The sequence below is a fragment of the Myotis daubentonii genome, chromosome 14 (genome assembly GCF_963259705.1).
Source record: "Myotis daubentonii chromosome 14, mMyoDau2.1, whole genome shotgun sequence".
In the NCBI taxonomy this organism is placed as follows: Eukaryota; Metazoa; Chordata; class Mammalia; order Chiroptera; family Vespertilionidae; genus Myotis; species Myotis daubentonii.
Genome location: NC_081853.1, coordinates 26,406,918 through 26,429,238, shown reverse-complemented (window position 1 = coordinate 26,429,238; position 22,321 = coordinate 26,406,918). Strand labels below are relative to the sequence as shown.

General features: G+C 44.2%; 1 protein-coding gene across 1 annotated transcript in view; it reads left to right on the top strand.

Annotated features, from left to right (window-relative positions):
- Window positions 1–22,321, top strand: part of C14H3orf20 (chromosome 14 C3orf20 homolog) — a 62,635-nt gene that overhangs the window by 34,078 nt on the left and 6,236 nt on the right. The window contains exons 12-16 of the mRNA XM_059663682.1: window positions 6,421–6,544; window positions 7,901–8,150; window positions 11,130–11,433; window positions 13,438–13,545; window positions 14,239–14,384. Of these exons, the coding sequence (XP_059519665.1) occupies window positions 6,421–6,544; window positions 7,901–8,150; window positions 11,130–11,433; window positions 13,438–13,545; window positions 14,239–14,384 (932 nt within the window). The remainder of the gene's footprint in view (window positions 1–6,420; window positions 6,545–7,900; window positions 8,151–11,129; window positions 11,434–13,437; window positions 13,546–14,238; window positions 14,385–22,321) is intronic.

The window sequence follows — 22,321 nt, the reverse complement described above, 5'->3', positions numbered from 1 at the left end:
GAGACTATATTCGCTCAGTAAACTGAAGTCTGTCAATAGGCAGCTTCAGGCATGGCTGGATCCTGGCCCTCAACTGATTCCATCAGATCTTCCCACCTCTTGGCTCTGTTTTTTTAGGGAGTTTCTCTCCTTATGGTGACAAGATAGTCATGAGCATCTCTGTGTTCATAATTCTGTCAGCTTTAGTCTCCCCAGGAGAACAGGGACTTGTATTTCTCAAGTGCTCCAGTAGAAGTGCCAATACCAACATCATTGGCTCTGCTGGATGCCCACGCCTGAAATGTTCCCTGTGGCCAAGAGTGTATGCTGCTCTCACTGACCAGACTCAAGTGTCGTGTCCATCCTGGGAGCCATAGGGTGCAATCAGCCCCAGGTAACACCTGGACAAAGGATGATGCAGGAGTGTTTTCCTAAAGGAAAATCATGGTGCTGTTATCAGAAGAGGAAGAGATCATGCTGGACAGAATAACTGCCAACTCTGTCACCCCCTTATTCATCTCAGGTAGAGTCCACTTCTCCTCGGCCCTCCCAGACATGACTCACCTCCATTCTAGTACTCCTTCTTGGAAGGCAGCTATGCTCACCACTATACCACCAACGCAACCTTAGTACTCCTTCTTATACAAGCCAATCTTCTCTATCAAATTGGGAATTCCTTGTGATTTTTACTGATGCCTATTGCTTCATGGCCCAGCACAAGGACTGCTTCAAATTAAGCACGTACGAAATATTTGTTGGATGGGTGAGAAAACAGTGTAGACTCGAAGCCCAATTCTCCCATTCACTGGGTATATATGTATATATATATTACTGTTACTACTGTGTGCCTGGTCATGAGTCAACATTGTGGAGAAAGATGAAAGGGACGAAGGGGACACATCCCTGATTCCTGAGGAATTTATAAGCTAGAAGAGAGCAGTTGACATACACCATGAGACTGGGGTGACCCAGGCTCATCAGTGGAGCAGGCCACTGGCACTACACACAGGGCAATTTGCTGGGATTAGATCACTCAGGAAGGCCCATGAAGTAGGAGCAGGAGGACCACACCTCCCAGTTTGCCCAGTCCCTGTTTACATCTGTCATACTCTTTCACTCTCAGAAGTATCCTAGTTTGGATGATCAATTATATGGTCACACTGAGCAAGGCTCTTGCTCAGTGGGGGCACTTGCTGCCATATGCCATAGGCTCGTAGACTCTCAGAGCTGATGGAGCCCATAAGGAGCAGCCAGCCCACCATCCTCATTTTACATGGAAACACAGGAGACAGGCATGTGGTAGGGACCCATGTTATGTGTACAGAGAACACCCGTGTTTCTCCTGGAGGAAAGTGTTGCACCTGTTATTTTCCATGCATTTTTATTTCCGCAGCATTTCATCTTCATTAATTTATTAACTAATTCAATAAACATTTATTAGTAGCTGCAGTGTGCCAAGTTGGCTGCTGGGGATGTAGAAATGAAAGAAGTCTCACTCCCTCTAGTCTCTGAAATACTTTCAGTCTAATGGAAGGACAAAATCATAGCACCAATCGTATTCCAGCTTGATGGGTGCAGGGCATCAGAGAGGGGCTCTGCGGGAGCTGTCAGGGTTCATTAAAGGGGTCTCATAGGAGCACTCAGGAAACTCAGTTACTTCAAAGAGCAAAATTGATTTTGAGTTCATCTGGGCAGAGATGAACAATCATGCTTATTGATGAGTTGATCCTATTAATTTGGTTCCATGCTAGTATGATAGCACTCTAAAAGTCATTGTTGTTGTACTTAACAGAACTAGAAAAAATATTTCAAAAATTTATATGAAATCACAAAAGACCCCGAATAGCAACAGCAATCTTGAAAAAGAAGAACAAAGTTTGAGGAATCAATCACCTTAGCTGATATCAATCTATACTACAAGGCCATAGTAATCAAAGCAACATGGTACTGGCATAAAGACAGACATATAGATCAATGGAACAGAATAGAGAGCCCAGAAATAAACCCACACTTGATGGTCAATTAATATATGACAAAAGAGGCAAGAGCATACAACAGGGTAAGGATAGTCTATTCAATAAATGATGTTGGGAAAATTGAACAGGTACATGCAAAAAAAAAAAAAAAAGAAAAGAAAGAAACTAGATCAACTTATGCCATGCACAAGAATAAACTCAAAATCGACTAAAGACTTAAATGTAAGACTTGAAACCATAAAAATCCTAGAAGAAAACATAAGCAGTAAAATCTCAAACATTTCTCGTAGCAATATTTTTTTTTGATCTATCTCCTCAAGCAAGGGAAACAAAATAAAAATAAATATGTGGGACTCCATCAAACTAAAAAGTTTTTGCACAGCAAAAGAAACCACCAACAAAATAAGAAAACAACCCACTGAATCGGAGAACATATTCTCTCCAGTGATACATCTGATAAGGGGTTAATATCCAAAATTTATAAAGAACTTAAACAATTCAACAACAAAAAATCCAACTAAAGAATGGACAAAGAATCTGAATAGACACTTCTCCAAAGAGGATATACAGATGGTCAATAGACATATGTAAAGATGCTCAACATCATTAATCATCAGAGAAATGCAAATTAAAACCACCTCATACCTATCAGAATGACTATCAATACATCAACAAACAACAAGTGTTGGTGAGGATGTGGAGAAAAGGGAACCCTTGTGCACTGTTGGTGAGAATGCAGATTGGTGCAGCCACTGTGGAAAACAGTATGGAGTCTCCTGAAAAAATTAAAAATGGAACTGCCTTATGACCCAGTGATTCCACTTCTGGGAATATATCTGAAGAAACCAGAAACACTAATTTGAAAGAATATCACTCCTATGTTCATTGCAGCATTATTTATAATAGCCAAGATCTGGAAGCAGCCCAAGTACCCATCAGTAGATGAATGGGTAAAAGAGCTGTGGTACATTTATACAATGGAATACTACTCAACCTGTAAAAAGAAGGAAATCTTACCTTTTGCGATAGCATGGATGGACTTGGAGAATATTATACTAAGTGAAATAAGCCAGTCAGAAAAAGACAAATACCATATGATTTCACTTACATGTGGAATCTAATGAACAAAATAAACAACATAGAAACAGACTCATAGACAGAAAACATACAGTTATCAGAGGGGAAGGGGTTGGGGGCTGGGTGAAAGAGGTGAAGGGATTAAGCAAAAAAAAAGAACAATTCAACTCATAGACATATACAACAATGTGGTGATTACCAGAGGGAAAGGGGGTTGCGAGGAGGTAGATGAGAATAAAGGGAGGATAAATGGTGACAAATAGAGACTTGACTTTGGATGGTGAACACACAATACAGATGATGTATTATAGGATTGTACACTTGAAACCTACATAATTTTATTAACCAATGTCACCCCAATAAATTCAATAAAAATGTAAAAATAAATAAAAATCATTGTTAAGTGACTATGTATGAAGTAACATATCTGTGTTTCATGATAACCTTTTTAGACTGTGTAAAAAATGTGAGTTTATCAAAGGCAATAGATATCAGAAAATTATTCTTTCCCATAAAATTGCAGTAATGCTTTATTTGCCTGGCAACCTCTTGTCTGACAATCTCTGAAGTTTGGAACACAGCTGAGAACCAGTACATAAGGAGCTAAAGACCCCCATGAACAGCCAAGAGAAATCACCCTAAGTCCATGAGCTAAACATGCCCACCAATCAGGCCTACAAAAGACCCTTAGTAATTCAACACTGATTTTTTATTTATTTTTATTTTTTTTATCTAAATGCAACCTTAGCATGCTAGAACTAGAAATCCAAAGCTGTGATATCCAGTATGGTAACCACAAGTTGCAAATGGCTATTGAGCACTTGCAATGTGACAAGTCCTAATGGAGAGAGACCATAAGTGAAAATACATGCTGCATTACCAAGACAGTGTGAAAAGACAATGTAAAATTTTTATTAATTATTTATTTTGGTTCCATAAATAATCATAATTTTTATATAGTGGGTAGTGGGGTAGATAAATGTTACTAAAATTAATTCTACCTTTTAAGAATGTTTTTCTTTTAATCCTCACCTGAGGATATTTTTCCCATTGATTTTTTTTTTTTTTTTTTTTTTTTAGAGAGAGTGGAAAGGAGGGAGAGAGGGGAAAGAGAGAGAAACATCGATGTTAGAGAGACACATCACTTGGTTGTCTCCTGCACAAACCCTGACTGTGACCAGGAATAGGACCTGTATCTCAGGTACCTGCCCTTGACTGGGAATTGAACCCAAGACCTTCAGTGCACGGGCCGATGCTCTAACCACTTGGAAACACCAGCCAGGGCTTAAGAAAGTTTTTAATGTGGCTACAGGATATTTCAAACTGCTCGTGTAGCTTGCATTATATTTCTACTGGGCTGTGTGGGGTCTGGGAGGTGGAGTGTTTTTAAAGGAAGCTCCCAGAGGCGTTGACAGTGCAGTAGAGACTGGAGAGTTATTGAAAAGGCATCTAACCATCTTGGGGACATTTAGCATAGAGAGAAACAGACATTAAAGCAGCTTGTGAAAACAGTACTGCATTCTAGACAGCAGTCATTGGTGTCAACCAAGAAGATTGACTTGCCAAAAAGCATCCACGTCATAATCCCTTCTGAGAGCACAGGGAGGTGCAGTATATATTACAACTCCCTAAGCAGACAATAGCAAATGAAGAAAGATCAGATTTATTGTAGGTAACAGGATTTACAAACATTACCTCAACTACCAGGATTAATCATCTCAAAATATTTTACATGAAATCCTTGAGACTCAGAGAATTGCCTCCTTTTGGATTATTAGACCATGAGAGCTGCAAGAAGCCCTTGAGAAAATTTACTGAGTGTGGGGGCCGGCAAAGAGCCTCAGCTGGGAAGAAGTCATATGGCCTTGGGAATGCAAGGCCTCAGTTTCCCCATCTGTATCATGATGTGTAAGGGTCCACCCAGCTTTCACACACTCACTGCCATCCTGGAACCTTTATAACCCACTCAACTCCAGTGTGTGTGTGTGTGTGTGTGTGTGTGTGTGTGTGTGTGTGTGTGTGTGTGTGTGTGTTTGGGACTAGTTATCACTCATCAACAAAATCTGTGGCAGTCTAGGAAAGCTGAGGCTGGGGGGTAGGGTGGCAGCCTCCTTCCAAGTCCCTGTCACTGGGAAGCTTGTCAGATGGCTTCCCCAGGCACCCATCTCCCTGGAAGAGCGTGACGGTTTCCTCTTTTACGGCCCTGTGCTTGGCTCCTCACTAAATATTTCTATCCAGGCAGCACTTTGGAAGCGAGGCAATGCTTCAATTTAAATGCTTTATTAGCCCAGAGTGCCACCTCAAATCCTTTTTGGAAGCAAGCTGGGTATAAATTACAAATAAATAAATAAAATTAGCCCAGAAGCAGCAGCTGGAGCCAGCCGTTGGAAGGATGGTTGAGGTTTTGCCATTAATTGGGGCATCCTTTACAGAAGTCCTGCCTGCAGGGGAAAGGAGGACATGTGGGCTGACTTCATTGTTCTTCAGAAAATCTGCCCTGTGCCCACCCTACTCTCCCCACCTGAGGCTTCAATTCCACAGAAGGAAATCGCTTTCACACCTCCTCTGTGTTAAGTGAGAGATGTAGAAAGCATGGTTCCTGCCTTTAAGGGGCTGACCGAGTTAAGGATAAAGAAGGTAAAAAATGACGGGGACCCCCAGCAGAAAATGAACTGAAACCTGAGCCTCGTTCTGCAGTACCATTTTGATGGTCTGGCAGAGGGAGTGGCTGAACTGCAGGGCCACCCCAGCAACTACCTTGCCACCTCACAGGGGCCCAGAGCCAGATGGCCCTTCAGGGTAACCTAGAATTGGGGCAGGAGGCCTGGCCTGTGTGCTCATAGGTACCAGTCAATCTATGTAACCCTGGCTAAGGGCAGTTTTTCCTCTGAGATGCTCTGGCAGCTGGAGGGAGGAAGAGATTCTAGGGGGTGCATACAGAGGAGGACTGGCTCCAGAGAGGCCTTTATCCATCATTTTTCACCATGCAAGTATTAACTGGACACCTGTGGCATGCTGGGCCTCTGACACAAAGGAGACCAAGACTCAGTCCCTGTCCTCTAGGAACTTACAGTTCAGCAAGGGAGACAGGTTCAGATGCATTCACTTCAGAAAGGGCTAACCTCTGTCTTCAGGCTGCTGCTAATAGAGGTCCAAGGCAAGGAACAGTTCTGCCCAGTAGAATCAGGGAAAATGTTCCAGGAGGGGACCTTCAAGTCAGGTTGGGTTGGTATGCAGGAATTCACTGGGCTGAGGGGCAGAGAGTTGTGTCTTGGGCAGAGGGGACAGAACATCCTTGAAGTCAGAGCAAGGCCTGGTTGTCACTGGTCTGGGCAGATAACCCCTGGCAGGACAGGTAACAATGCCCTCATCTTGGCCTCTTCCCCAGATGACCCACAAGATCATCAGCATGGACGACAAGTTGTCTAAGATGAGCCGAGCCCTGGCAGCGATCAAGAGGCGGTTTCAGAAGACAGTGTCTCAGTTCATGAATTCTGTCTTACTGGCAGCAGGTAAGGGGGCAGAAAGGTAGGTGACAGCCTATCCGATGGCTTTTCAAATCCTGAGTTACCTGCAGATTGTCTCCAAGGATAGCTCTTTACCACCCCAGGGAGGTGGGCATGACAGGGAGATTTCCCCATTGGTAGATGGAATTACTGGACTCAGAACGCCGAAGGGACTTGCTCAACGCCACACAGCTACTAATGGTGACCTTGGCCACCCTCCATTTTTGAGCGCTTTCCTACGTGTCTTTAATGTCTCCATATGATTATCTTATTTTCCTGGGTCTCACCATCTTTCTGTATGTGTCTCTGTCCCCACTCCCACACCTGGTTCACCTTTTAGCTCCATCTTCTATCTATCCGTTTGCAGCCCCATTCCTCTCTCCTTGTTGTAGATCTCAGCAGAGGAGAAAAAGCAGCTACCTCACCAGGCTGAACTGTTAGGCCCACAGAGCTCCCCATGCTGGCCCTTAGGAATCCCTTCCACATCTGGACTCTTTGCCCTGCTGATGAGCCTGGGGACAAAAGGACATTGACCCCCCCCCCACCCCCCACAGCACTCCAAGCCACCCCCAGGCTGAGCATGGAGGGGCTGTGCTCTCCCCATGACCTCTCTGGGGTATTTCTCCTCACCCCTGAAGACTCAGTTCAACTGTGCCTCTTCTCTGGAAAGCCCTGACTCCCCCAGTAGAAGGGGACACACACTCCTCTGGGCTCGACAGTACTTTATGTGTGCTCTAGTAAATCTTACAACCTAGCATTGTGAATATTTCTGTTTGCCCATCCCTCCTATACTGCCACTGGGAGTATCCAGAGGCAGGGAAGCAGTTGTGGGTGATCTCTCTATGCCCAGCACCCAGCACTCAGTAAATGGTAAGTGAATGAGAGATCCCTGGCCTCAAAAGTTTTCCAGTCTAGTGGGGAAAGTACAATAAGAATACCGGTAAATGCAATGTAACAAAAAAAGTAGATGGAAATGACTTAAACCTGGAGACACAAGGAATAGCATCCTCAGGGAAGGGAACAACATGGATGCATTTATACCCAGTCTCTACATTGAGTGCTGTCTGGGTCACAAAGCTGATAAAACACAGGGTCAATTCAGAGAAGAGGGATCTAAGCTGGGTATGGATGAATGAATGGGAATGGGATTGATTCGTTCTTACATTCAGCCAGCATTTACTGATGCGCTAACGGTGCTGGGCTTGGAGTGCTGTGCCAGACAATAGAGGGCAGGCAGCCCAGCAGAAGAATCTACAGAGTGAAGGAGTGGAGAGGGAGATGAGCTGAAGGGTGCCCACATGCAGAGCCCTACAGCAGGGAGGTAAGGCCACTGAGAGTAACAACAGTGTTTTCTGTAAACAGGACTGCTCATCATAGAATATCCATCAAGGGTCATGGGAGAACTAAGTCGAACCAAAATGAGATCCTGGGCCTTTTCCGAGCGGGGCGCCAAGCTAAATCTATATTCAGAAGGCCCTGCAACACGTTATCAGTCAGCCCCACCTGAATCCTCGGCTGTACAGTCTCCGAAGGAAGAGCCTAGGTCTGCTCCGATAAGCCCCGCTCCGAAGAAGATCATCCAAATCCACGCCAAAGCCCTGGCTACACTCAGGTGGGCTTGAGCCTTCATTTCCTCTAGTTTCTGTGTGCCAGATGCTCTCATGCGTAGTGGACACACACTGGTGAAGAAAATAGATGAGGCCCCTCCCTCTCGGAGCTGGAATCCTCAGGGTGGGCAAAAATAGAAGGCACACACATGAATCACTGAAGTCATTTCGATGGTGAGAAGGCTAGAAAGAAAAGAATTCATGGAAAGCAGAGGTTGGCAATTTAGGGTCATGTGTAAATCTGGCCCTGCTGCTAGCCTTTTTAATGGGTGAGCTTAGAATGTTTTTTTTTATGTATTTAAATGCTGGGGGAGAAATCAAAAGAAGAATTTCTTATGACATGTGCAATGATATGAAATTTGAATATCAGATCAATAAGTAAGGTTTTCTTGGAACACAGCCACACCCTCTCATATACTTAGTATTATCTATGGCTGCTTACCCTGCTAGGACAGACGTCTTGAGTCTTTGTGACATAGTCCATCTGGCCTGCAAAGATTAGGACATTTGCACTGTGGTCCTTTATAGAAAATGTTGACTAGCCCCAGGGATAGAAAGTGACTAAGAAATGGGGTGGGATGTGCTACATTAGGAAGACAGGTCAGGAAAGGCATTCCGGAGGAAATGATATTTAACTGGAGACCTGAAGGATAAGAAATAGGCAGCCCCAAAAAGGGATGGGGAAGGAACCTCAGGCAAAGGGTAGAGCAAGTATGAAAGCTCTGAGACAAGAATAAGTTTGGTATATGTGAGTGAAAGTAAAAAGACCAGTGTGGAGCCTCATGGGGAAGACTTAAGAGTTATATAAATTGAGGACACAGAGAGAGAGGCAGGAGCCAGATAAGTACACTTGTTACTGTTATAGGAAGTCATTCCATTACTTTTAAGGTAAGATCATCTGACTTATGGATTTAAAAAAAGAACATTTTAAAGCCCAGCCAGTGTTGCTCAGTGGTAAGCATCAACCCAAGAAGCAAGAGATCACAGTTTGATTCCTGGTCAGGGCCCATGCCCAGATTGTGGGTTCAATCCCCAGAGGAGGGCATGCAGGAGGTAGCCAATCGATGATGTTTCTCTCATAGATGTTTCTATCTCTCTATTCCTCACCCTTCCTCTCTGAAACCAATAAAAATATAAATTGTAAAAAAGAAGGTGACATTTTCATAAAGAGGTAAAGAAGGTGAGAAAGTGAGTTGTGTGCCTATCTGGGGGAAGAGCCAAGCAGGCAGAAGGCACAGCAAGAGCAAAGACCTTGAGGTTGGAGGATAAGCACAGGCCAAAGAGGCCAGAACTCAATAAGCAAAGGTGGACCTATTGGAGAAGAAGAAGAGAGGTAAAGAGGATAAGGCAGGGGGACAGATCATGTACAGCCTGGAAGGACATTGCAGGGACTTTGGCTTTTATTCTAGGAAAGGTGGAAAGCCACTGGAGAGTTTCAAAGAGAGTAGTGACATGATGTGACTCAGATTTTTTTTTTTTTACTTGCAATTGTATTACTTTATTTCATTTTTTAAATTTATACATTCATTGGTTGATTCTTTTTTTTTCTTTATTGATTAAGGTATTACATATGTGTCCTTATCTCCCCATTTCCCCCTGCCCTCCCACTCATGCCCTCACCCCCCCTGGTGTCTGTGTCCTTTGGTTAGGTTTATATGCATGCATACAAGTCCTTTGGTTGATCTCTTCCCCTTACCTTCCCTCTGAGGTTTGACGGTTTGATTGATGCTTTTCTGTCTTTGGATCTGTTTTTGTTCATCTCTTTATGTTGTTCATTATATTCCACAAATGAGTGAGATCATGTAATATTAATCTTTCTCTGATTGGCTTATTTCGCTTCACATAATGCTCTCCAGGTCCATCCATGCTGTTGCAAATGGTAAGAATGCCTTCTTTTTTACCACAGCATAGTATTCCATTGTATAGATGTACCTATCACAGTTTTTTAATCCACTCATCTGCTGATGGGCACTTAGGCTGCTTCCAAATCTTAGCTGTGGTGAATTGTGCTGCTATGAACATAGGGGTGCATATATCCTTTCTGATTGGTGTTTCTAATTTCTTGGGATATATTCCTAGAAGTGGGATTGCTGGGTCAAATGGGAATTCCATTTTAGTTTTTTGAGAAAACTCCATACTGTTCTCCACAGTGGCTGCACCAGTCTGCATTTTTCTCCACATCCTCGCCAGCACTTGTTGTTTGTTGATTTGTTGATGATAGCCATTCTGACAGGTGTGAGATGGTACCGGATTGTTGTTCTGATATTATCACAGATAAGGGTTTAATCTCCAAGATTTACAGGGAACTCATACAACTTAACAAAAGGAAGATAACTTAATCAAAAAATGGGCAACGGACCTAAATAGATACTTTTTGAAAGAGAACATAAGGAAGACCAAAGAGACATATGAAAACATGCTCAAAGTCACTAATCATCTGAGAGATGCAAATTAGATTTAAAATTTTTTTATTTATTTCAGAAAGGGAGAGAGAGGGCGAGAGAGACAGAAATATCAATGATGAGAGAGAATCATTGATTGGCTGCCTCGTGCACACCCCCGACTGGGGATCTAACCCGCAACCCGGGCATGAAACCTTGACCAAAATCAAACCCGCTTCAGTCCGCAGGCCAATGCTCCATCCACTGAGCCAAACTGGCCAGGGCTGCATTTTTCTTGAGGAGAGCAGACAGGCTTGCTGATAGGTTGGGTAGGACATGAGGTTTAAGAGAAAGAAAGGAGTTCAGGATGACTACAAAGCTTGTGTTGGATGGATGAACAATTGAGTTGCTTGTTACTTGAGGATACAGAGGCCCAGAAAGATTAGGGGACCCATTCAAGGCGGTGCTGCAAGGAGATAGGGGGCATGCTGATGGCGGAGGCCAGGGTTGAACTGCCCGCGGCCTAGACTCCACAGCAGTGGGGCCTTTGTCCATGTGGAGTCAGGGCCCACTGAGCGCCAGTCCACTCACTCCTTCTTGCAGGGGGAGGGCCGCAGAGATGCGCAGCCACACCAGGAGGGCTGCCTCACCCTCTGACTGCCCACTGGTGCTGCGGAAGCTCATTTGTAAGGAAGACATCCGCGCTGGCTGCAAGTGCATAGTGAAGCCACCCCTGGTATCTGATGTGGAGCTGGAACGTTTCCTGTCGGTGCCCCGTGACCCCAGCCAGGTGCTGGTGTTCGGAATTGTGTCAAGCCACATTCCTACCAGCTCAGGACAGCTCCAGTGGCTGCTCAACACACTCTACTGTCACCGGCAGCAGGGCCGTGGCTCACCCTGCATCCAGGTGGGTCCTGGGCCCAGCAGAGGAGCCCCCAGTGCCTGGGGGTGGGGAGGTGGTGGGGGAGGGCTAGGGCTGGCTGAGCACCTGGCTGAGAGATTGCCTCTCCACTTCAGCACAGGGTCCTCTTTCACTTCCTTTGCTCCTTGGGGCCTTTGCACACACTCTTCCTACTGTTTGCTGTGGTTCTCTCCCATTCATCCCCCTGTCCCAGGATGAATGTCACCGCATCAAGTGGTTGTCCTTTCTGACCTTGAGACAAAGTCAGGCCCCTGTTGTTTTCTTCCAAAGCACACACCACAGTTTTTGGTTCTGTGCTGGTGTATTTAAAGCAGAACCACACTCACCTCTAAATGCTCAGGGCTAAGGAATGTTGGTAGATAGTGGCCAAGTACCTACTGTGCGCTGGTGCTGTGCAGGTCTCTGCTCCATGTTGACTTTGACATAGCCCTGGAGGGGCTCCCACATGGTGGGGGTGTAACTACAGCAAGCCCCAATGAGGACCATGAAAGGACAGCTCTAGGCAGGTAGGAACTGGGGAGCAAGAGAACCCCTCTCAAAGGTCTGGGAGAGCCCCCCAGGATGAAAGGGTTTGGGCAGGTGGGTGAGTGTTTCTGGCAGAGGCAGTGTCCTGTGCCAAGGTGAACAGGGGAAAGACCGCTCGAGGTCCCAGTTCATCGTGGGTGAGTCAGTCAGGGGCACATGGAACTACCCCGCCTCCTTGCCGCAGAGTCATTTCTAAATCTCATCATCATCCTGAGTCATTAGCCATTCCAACAGTGTTAGCACAGTTCAAGGGGTGGCCCTGTCCCCAGACCAACTGGAGCAGAGGATGCCACATGAGCACAGAGCTGTGTGTCCACTTGATACCTTCCTTCAAACCCTCTTTGTCTTGGTGCCCTCTCAAGTCTATTGTCTTCACCCATCTTCCTCTGGCTGCAGCCCTTAATTCTGATTTTTGTGTATACCCTGGGGACATCCTCTTAAGCCCTTGTCCCAGGAGTGCCACCTTCCTGACCCTGACATACCCACCCTTGTACCTGCACTACAGCCAGTGCCAGGAGCTTGGCATTGGAACCCTTCAGATCAGACTCCAGAAGGCTTTTTTCTAGTCTCATATATCAAAGACACATATGTTTTAAACTCAGAGTTGACTTCAGTTTATTTCAGGGCCATTCATTGTTCACTAATAATTATCCATAAGCACAGGAATGCATGGTGGTGCTGCCCAGCCATGAGCAGCACAAACGGAGTCAGGGCCTGGCCTGAGCTGGTTGAAGGCCATGGCAGCAGGATGGAGGAGTACAAAGAGCAGGCTTAGAGGGTGTTTTCAGATTGCACTGCCTCTGGCCCCACCACTCAGGGTCTTAAGACAGAAACCTTTCCTGATGTTCTCTTGCTCTAATAGCTGGAACACCAGGTGTGGGTCCAGGTTTCACATTTTAAACTGAAAGGTCAGGCAGGACAATTTTGGTGGCACCTGGAATAAAAGCAGATAAAACCAGAAAATGTCACATTAGCTTTATTAACAACAGCATCCAGAAAGAAGGAGGAGAAAGAGACCAGTTTTACTCCGGATTGACCAAGCCATACCTCAAGATTTGGGTTCAATTCAGTGGGTTTAATAACCAGGAGGTGTCCAGTAGGGCATCCAGCAGGGAGATAGGGGGCAAAAGAATCCTGGAAATGGGTATGCCCAGGAATACCATTCCCATCTTCCAATCTCCACATGGTCTCTCTCAGGCAGAGGAGACAGGAACATCCCACAGACCCCAGAGGGCCAGGCTAGTGGATGTCACATGGCGGGGGTGATCATCTCTGCGACAGCTTTCACCAATAGAGGGCCCTAAGTGGATCTGGGGACATTCTCTGGGATGCCATGAGTAGGGGTTGAGAAGGGGGTATTGTATGGGGCTCCAGAACTCAGTGGTAACCCAACCTGGCTGAGAACGCAGGAATCTGAGTGCATCCTCTTGGCATGGAGGTGATGGGCATTCATTCTCTTGGCAGTGCCAGCATGACCCCTACCGCCTACTGCGATATGATCTCAACAGCCCACTGCAGAAGGACCCACCCCTGCTGGTGAAGAAGTATGCTGTGATGCAGGGGATGGTTCTGGTGAGCCGGAGCGCAGCAGGGGACTCACCACCAACTACTAGCTGCCCCGGTCTCTATAGCCCCTACCCTTGTGGAGTCACAGATGTGGGAGGGGGTTTTCTCCCAGCCTGGCCTCCTGTCTCCACATTGACCCCATGTCCCCAATCCCAGGAGACTTGAGCACTTAACTGGAAAGTCAAATTCTCTTTATCTGTTTGTAGATTTTAAATAACATAAAAAGGCTATTTCCTTTTGTTTGTTTTTTGTCCATGACAAATAACAAATGAATATCCATACTAATGACTATCCTTGCACAGAAATCAGAGAGTGGGAGCATGGAGGGCTATAGAGCAAGATCCTTGCCCTCAAGGGGCTCCTATCCCATGGGACAAGCTGATCAGTCTATCAGAGTGGGTTTGAGGCCAGCTGCCTGGGAGCAGGAAGACACCCTCTGGCCTCAGAGTTCTGGGAGGTCTTGTATATGAAGTGACATTTGAGCTGGTCCATCTGGCAGAGGGGAGAGGCTGGGATGATGGGCGTCTGACCTGGGGGACCTAGACAGAGGACAGGCTTAGCCACACCTCAGTGGGTGACTTGGGAAGGTTAACACCTCTTCCCGGGCACCAAAGAGAGGCCTGGATTCTGGCACCGGCTCTGAGAGTTTCAGTGCTGATGTGCTGAGGGCCTCTCCTTTGTTTCCTTCCTGTCTGTCAGCAGATGTTCGCTGGGGGGAAGCTCCTGTTTGGGGGCTGTGTTTTGAATGGATACGGCTTCAGCAAGCAGAATCTGCTGAAACAGATCTCCCAGGCTCGGCAGGACTGCAAGATGGGCTACTTCATGCCAGAGAACTACAAGTTTAGGTACAATGGGAAAAGCTCGGACCGAGAAGGATGGCGGCAGGCAAGGGTGGGTCCACAGTAGAAGCTGGCATGGAAGGACTTTGCGGGTGGGCTGGGTGGGAATGTGAGCAGGCTGTGAGGGGGTGTGCCAGGCCGTGCTGTTGGGACACAGGCCTTGGAAAAGGGCCCTCTTGGAGAAAGAGGGACACAGAATCATTTGCCCAGTGCTGGTTTCTGTAGGGAAATCATGGAGACGGGCATTTGGGTAGGGTCCCTAGGGACACCCCGTCTTTTGCCCCATTGCACCCCACTCCATCCTGTGTGTGATCCAAGCCCTGCCTCTACTTTGTTCACTGGCAGGGCCACATGGGCAAGGACCATTCATGGAGTGATCTCAGGTCCTGGTAAAAGGAATTGGGGTGGCCTGGCTTAAGTCTGCCTCTCGGCCTCGGAGCTCTGGCTTTTCAACCAGGTGATGCTCATTACAGAGCTCATTACAGATGCTCATTACTGGGGCCCAGCTTGGGTGAGATGTACAAAGACAGATCTCTGGACTCAGGAAGCATACAGCCCGGTCCATTGCTAAGGCTGTATTAGGCGAAAGGAGCGGATTCTAGAATGCCTGGGCCACGTGGTGCAGCAGACTGACTGGGTCAGGGGTCCTACGATGAGGCTGGAGCCCCTGCTCTGCTCTTCACCATCTGGGTGACTATGGCCTAATCCATTTGCCTTCCTAAGCCTACTTTCCTCCCCTTCAAATAAGGGTGATGATACCCACCTCACCGGGTTGTTGTGGAGATCTTCTGGAAGTATGTTTGCTGGAGTGCTTTATAAACCTGCGTGCAGACATAGGCTTGCCTATGATTGCACCCCCACTGCACTGAGTTGGGCATCCCCCACTCCCACAAGGCCCCTCAGCTTTCTAGGAGTCCTGACTCCAGCCTCTCCCTCATGTGCTGAGTTTGGGGCTTGTCAGAATGTCTGCCGGATCCAAAAGAGGTTTGGGGGAATTTGCTCCAGAGAAACCGTGGAGGTTGCACCATGACCCAACTATCCTGGAATGCTTAGTGGAGGATGCAAAGTCTAGAGGGGGCTATGGATGTTAGGAAGATGCAGAGAGAAAAGCCACTGAGAGCCTCAAGGCTTTGCTAACTCTGTCCTCAGGTACCTCTACAGCTCCTGCAAAAGAGGCATCAAGCCAGGTCCTGGGAAGAGAGTGTGAGTTCCGTGTGTGCACAGGGACAGGGCGTGGCAGAGCTGACCCTCAAACCTCCCTGTCCCAAGCTGCCTCCCCGCCTCCACACCCAGTAGCTGCCCCTACCAGCCATGGCAGTTATCAGCAAGGCTTGGTGCAGCTCCGGGGTTTGGTGGCACTGTGAGAGCCACTCTGTTAGGAGACCCAGAGACATGTGAGGTGTAGGCCAGACATGGTTGGTGAGATAAGACTTGTCAGCTTGTGAAGAGGAGAAAGTAGAAACCTGCCAGAATGAGGCAGTACCAGCTCTTCATGTGTTAGGATGCCACTGTGGACCCATTCATGAGTCCTAGGAAGACCTGTGGGAGTAGGGTCCTCTGCTGAAGGAGAAGCAGGCACTGGATAAGCAGGGGAAGGGCATGTTGTGGGAAGCTTCGGTGACTTGATCATATAGGCAGTGGGGAGCCATTGAAGGTTATTGAGCTAGGGAGAAGCTTGATCAGAATTGGCTCTTATTTATTTTTATTTTTCAGTTTCTTTTTTAAATTTATCTTTATTGTTGAAATTATTACAGTACTTTCCTCCCCTGTACCCCCACTGACACCCTCCATCCTGTTCCTGCACCTCCTCCCCAGGCCTTCATCGCACTATTGTCTGTGTCCGTGGCTTATACATATATGTATATAAGTTTTTTGTGTGTTTTTTTTTTAATTTTTTATTGCTTAAAGTATTACAAAGAGTATTACATATGTCTCCTTTTTTCCCCCCGCCCTTGACAATCCCCTGGCCTCCCCTACCCCCCAGTGTCTTATGTCCATTGGTTATGCTCATGTGCATGCATACAAGTCCTTCGGTTGATCTCTTACCCCCCTCCACCTGCCCCCCAACTCTCCCCAGCCTTCCCGCTGTAGTTTGACAGTCTGTTCGAGGCAGCTCTGCCTCTGTATCTATTTTTGTTCATAAGTTTATAATGGCCTTTATTATCCATAAGTGAGTGAGATCATGTGGTATTTTTCCTTCATTGACTGGCTTATTTCACTTAGCATAATGCTTTCCAGTTCCATCCATGCTGTTGCAAATGGTAAGAGTTCCTTCTTTTTTACAGCAGCATAGTATTCCATCGTGTAGATGTGCCACAGTTTTCTAATCCATTCATCTACTAATGGGCACTTAGGCCGTTTCCAGATCTTAGCTATGGTGAATTGTGCTGCTATGAACATAGGGGTGCATATATCCTTTCTGATTTGTGTTTCTGGTTTCTTGGGATATATTCCTAGAAGTGGGATCACGGGGTCAAATGGGAGTTCCATTTTTTGTTTTTTGAGGAAACTCCATACTGTCTTCCATAGTGTCTGCACCAGTCTGCATTCCCACCAGCAGTGCACGAGTGTTCCTTTTTCTCCACATCCTCTCCAGCACTTGTCGTTTGTTGATTTGTTGATGATAGCCATTCTGACAGGTGTGAGATGGTACCTCATTGTTGTTTTGATTTGCATCTCTTGGATGATTAGTGACTTTGAGCATGTTTTCATATGTCTCTTGGCTTTCTGAATGTCCTCTTTTGAAAGGTGTCTATTTAGGTCCTTTGCCCATTTTTTGATTGGATTGTTTATCTTCCTTTTGTTGAGTTGTATGAGTTCCCTATAAATGTTGGAGATTAAACCCTTATCAGTGATAGCATTGGCAAATATGTTCTCCCATGTAGTGGGCTTTCTTGTTGTTTTGTTGATGGTTTCTTTTGCTGTGCAGAAGCTTTTTATTTTGATGTAGTCCCATTTGTTTATTTTCTCTTTAGTTTCCAATGCCCTAGGATCTATATCGGTGAAGAAATTGCTTCAGCATATGTCTGAGATTTTGTTGCCTTTGGATTCTTCTAGTATTTTTATGGTTTCCCGTCGTATATTTAAGTCCTTAATCCATTTTGAGTTTATTTTTGTGTATGGTGTAAGTTGGTGTTCTAGTTTCATTTTCTTGCATGTATCTGTCCAATTTTCCCAACACCATTTATTGAAGAGACTATCTTGACTCCATTTTATGTTCTTGCCTCCTTTGTCAAATATTAATTGATCATATTGGTTCGGGCCGATTTCTGGGCTCTCTATTCTATTCCATTGATCTATATGTCTGTTCTTGTGCCAGTACCAGGCAGTTTTGAGAACAGTGGCTTTGTAATACAGCTTGATATCTGGTATTGAGATCCCACCTACTTTGTTCTTTCTCAGGATCGCTGCAGCTATTCGGGGTCGTTTTTTATTCCAGGTGAATTTTTGGAGAGTTCGTTCTAGGTCTGTGAAATATGCTGTTGGTATTTTAATGGGAAGTGTGTTGAATTTATAGATTGCTTTGGGTAGTATGGACATTTTAATTATGTTGATTCTACCAATCCAAGAACATGGTATGTTCTTCCATCTGTTTATGTCTTCCTATATCTCTTTTTTCAACGCCCTATAGTTTTCTGAGTAGAGGTCTTTTACCTCTTTAGTTAAGTTTATTCCTAGGTAGCTTAATTTTTTTGGTGCGATGGTAAATGGGATTTTTTTTTAGTCTCTCTTTCTGCAAGTTCACTATTGGTGTATAGAAATGCTATAGATTTCTTGGCGTTAATTTTGTATCCTGCTACATTGCCGAATTCTTTTATTAAGTCTAATAGTTTTTTGATGGAGTCTTTAGGGTTTTTTATGTATAATATCATGTCATCTGCAAATAAAGACAGTTTTACTTCTTTTCCAATTTGGATGCCTTGTATTTCTTCTTCTTGTCTTATTGCAATGGCTAATACTTCCAGTACTATGTTGAACAGGAGTGGTGAGAGTGGGCATCCCTGTCTTGTTCCTGTTCTTAAGGGAAATGGTGTTAGTTTTTGTCCACTGAGTATGATGTTGGCTGTGGGTTTGTCATATATGGCTTTTATTATGTTGAGGTATGATCCTTCTATTCCCACCTTGCTGAGAGTTTTTTATCAAAAATGGGTGTTGGATTTTGTCAAATGCTTTTTCTGCATCAATTGATATGACTATGTGGTTTTTTTCTTTCATTTTGTTTATGTGATGTATCACGTTTATTGGTTTTCAGATACTGTACCATCCTTGCATCCCTGGGATAAAACCTACTTGGTCATGGTGTATGATCTTTCTGATGTACTGCTGGATCTGATTTGCTAAGATTTTGTTGAGGATTTTGGCATCTATGTTCATGAGGGATATTGGCCTGTAATTCTCTTTCATTGTGTTGTCTTTACCTGGTTTTGGTATTAGGGTGATGCTGGCTTCATAGAAAGAGCTTGGAAGTGTTCCTTCCTCTTGAATTTTTTGTAGTAGTCTGAGGAGGAGAGGTTTTAGTTCTTCCTTGAATGTTTGGTAAAACTCCCCTGTGAAGCAGTCTGGTCCTGGGCTTTTGTTTGCTGGAAGCTTTTTGATGACTGCTTCAATTTCTTCCGTAGTTATTGGCCTGTTGAGATTTTTAGATTCTTCCTGATTAAGTTTTGGAATGTTGTATTTTTCTAGGAATATGTCCATTTCCTCCAGGTTGTCTAGTTTGTTGGAGTAGAGTTGTCCATAGTATTTTTTAACAATCATTTGTATTTCTGTGGGGTCTGTTGTTATTTCACCTCTATCATTTCTGATTTTGTTTATTTGGGTCCTCTCTATTTGCTTCTTGGTGAGCCTGGCTAGAGGTTCGTCAATCTTGTTTATCCTTTCAAAGAACCAGCTCTTGGTTTCATTGATTTTCTGTATTGTTTTTTTGGTCTCTCTGTCATTTATTTCTGCTCTAATCTTTATTATCGCCTTCCTTCTGCTCACTCTGGGCTTTTCTTGTTGCTCTCTTTCTAATTCTTTGAGATGTAGATTTAGATGATTTACTACCATTTTTTCTTCTTTGTTGAGATAGGCCTGTAGAGCTATAAACTTCCCTCTCCAGACTGCTTTCATTGTGTCCTAAAGGTTTTGGATTGTTGTGTTTTCATTGTCATTAGTTTCCAGGATGTTTTTAATTTCTTCTTTGATCTCATTGGTAGCCCAATCAATATTTAATAACATGCTATTCAGCTTCCAAGTGTTTGAGTATTTTGAGTTGTTTTGATTGTAGTTTATTTCTAATATTATGGCCTTGTGGTCTGAGAAGATGCTTGGTATGATTTCAATCTTGTTGAATTTGGGGAGACTTTGTTTGTGACCCAATATGTGGTCTATTTTTGAAGATGTCCCATGAGCACTTGAGAAGAACGTATATTTTGTGGCTTTGAGGTGAAGTGTTTTGAAGATGTCAATTAAGTCCATCTGATCTAGTGAGCCATTTAGGATTGCTGTTTCTTTGCCGATTTTTTGTCTAGAGGATTTATCCCATGATGTCAGTGGTGTATTAAAGTCCCCTACTATGATTGTGTTGTTGTCGGTCTCTCCCTTGATATCTTCCAGGAATTTTCTTATGTATTTGGGTGCTTCTGCATTGGGTGCATATATGTTTATCAGGGTTATATCCTCTTGTTGTATTAATCCCTTTAATATTATGAAGTGGCCTCCCTTATCTCTTGTTATGGCCTTCACTTTGAGGTCTATTTTGTCCGATATAAGTATTGCTACCCCAGCTTTTTCTTCATTTCCATTTGCCTGAAAGATATTTTCCCATCCATTCACTTTCAGTCTCTGTGAGTCCCTTTTTCTGAGGTGGATCTCTTGTAGACAGCAAATATATGGGTCATGTTTTTTTATCCATTCAGCCACTCAATGTCTTTTGATTGGACCATTTAGTCCATTTATGTTTAAAGTTATTATTGAAAGGTACTTGTTTGTAGCCATTTCTATTTTTTGTTGCGGTTTTCTTTCTGAGCTTTTTCTTTTTTCTTTTTACACCAGTCCCTTTAGCATTTCTTGCATTGCTGGCTTGGTGGTGATAAACTCCCTTAGCCTTTTTTTGTCTGTGAAGCTTCTTATTTCCCCTTCAATTTTGAATGATAGCCTTGCTGGATAGAGTATTATTGGATTCAGTCCTTTGCTTTGCATCACTTTGTAAATTTCCGTCCAGTCTTTTCTGGCCTGATGCGTTTCTGTTGAGAAATTATTTGATAATCTAATGGGAGATCCCTTGTATGTAACTTTCCATCTCTGTCTTGCAGCCTTTAAGATTCTCTCTTTGTCCTGAACATTTGCCATGGTAATTAGGATGTGTCTTGGTGTAGGTCTTTTCGGGTTCACCTTGTTTGGGACTCTCTGTGCTTCTGTGACTTTTTTCTTCCCCACCTCAGGGAAGTTTTCTGATATTATTTCTTCAAATAGGTTTTCTAAGTCTTGTTCCTCTTTCTATTGTTCTGGCACCCCTATTATTCATATGTTGTTTGGTTTCATGTTGTCCCATAGCTCCCTTAGGCTCTCCTCCTGTCTTTTAATTTTTTTCGCCAATTGCTGTTCAGTTTGGGTGTGTTTTGTTTCCCTGTCTTCTAATTCGCTCATTCGCTCCTCCACTTCTCCTAGTCTACTGTTGAAACTTTCAATGGTGTTTTTGTTTTTTGTTTTTTTTTAAATTTATTTATTTATTTATTTTGTGGGGTTTTTTTTAAATTAAATCTTTATTGTTCAGATTATTACATTGGTTCCTCTTTTTTCCCACCATAACTCCCCGCCACCTAGTTCCCACCCCACCCTCCGCCCTCACTCCCCACCCACTGTCCTCATCCATAGGTGCACGATTATTGTCCAATCTCTTCCCGCACCCCCCACACCCCTTTCCCCCCCAAGAATAGTCAGTCCATTCCCTTTCTATGTCCCTGATTCTATTATAATCACCAGTTCATACTGTTCATCAGATTATTTATTCACTTGATTTTTAGATTCACTTGTTGATAGATGTGTATTTGTTGTTCATAATTTGTATCTTTACCTTTTTCTTCTTCCTCCTCTTCTTAAAGGATACCTTTCAGCATTTCATATAATACTGGTTTGGTGGTGATGAACTCCTTTAGCTTTTTCTTATCTGTGAAGCTCTTTATCTGACCTTCACTTCTGAATGATAGCTTTGCTGGATAAAGTAATCTTGGTTGTAGGTTCTTGCTATTCATCACTTTGAATATTTCTTGCCACTCCCTTCTGGCCTGCAAAGTTTCTGTTGAGAAATCAGCTGACAGTCGTATGGGTACTCCCTTGTAGGTAACTGACTGTTTTTCTCTTGCTGCTTTTAGGATACTCTCTTTGTCTTTTGCTCTTGGCATTTTAATTATGATGTGTCTTGGTGTGGTCCTCTTTGGATTCCTTTTGTTTGGGGTTCTATGTGCTTCCTGGACTTGGAAGTCTATATTTCTTTCCCCAGGTAGGGGAAGTTTTCTGTCATTATTTCTTCAAATAGGTTTTCAATATCTTGCTCTCTCTCTTCTTCAGGCACCCCTGTAATTCGGATGTTGGTACACTTGAAGTTGTCCCAGAGGCTCATTACACTATCTTCGTATTTTTGGATTCTTTTTTCATTTTGCTTTTCCGGTTGGGTGTTTTTTGCTTCTTCATATTTCAAATCTTTGACTTGATTCTTGCGATCCTCTGGTCTGCTATTGGGAGTCTGTATAATATTCTTTATTTCAGTCAGTGTATCCTTAAATTTCTAGTTGGTCCTTTATCACAACATCAAGGGTCTCACTAGATTTCTTGAGGATCTCACTACATTTATCGGCGGTTTCTAGAAAATTCTTGAAAAACCTAAAAAGTGTGGTTTTGAACTCTATATCCAGTAGTTTGCTTTCCTCCAATTCTGTCATTTGTGTCCTGTTTCTTTGTCTCGG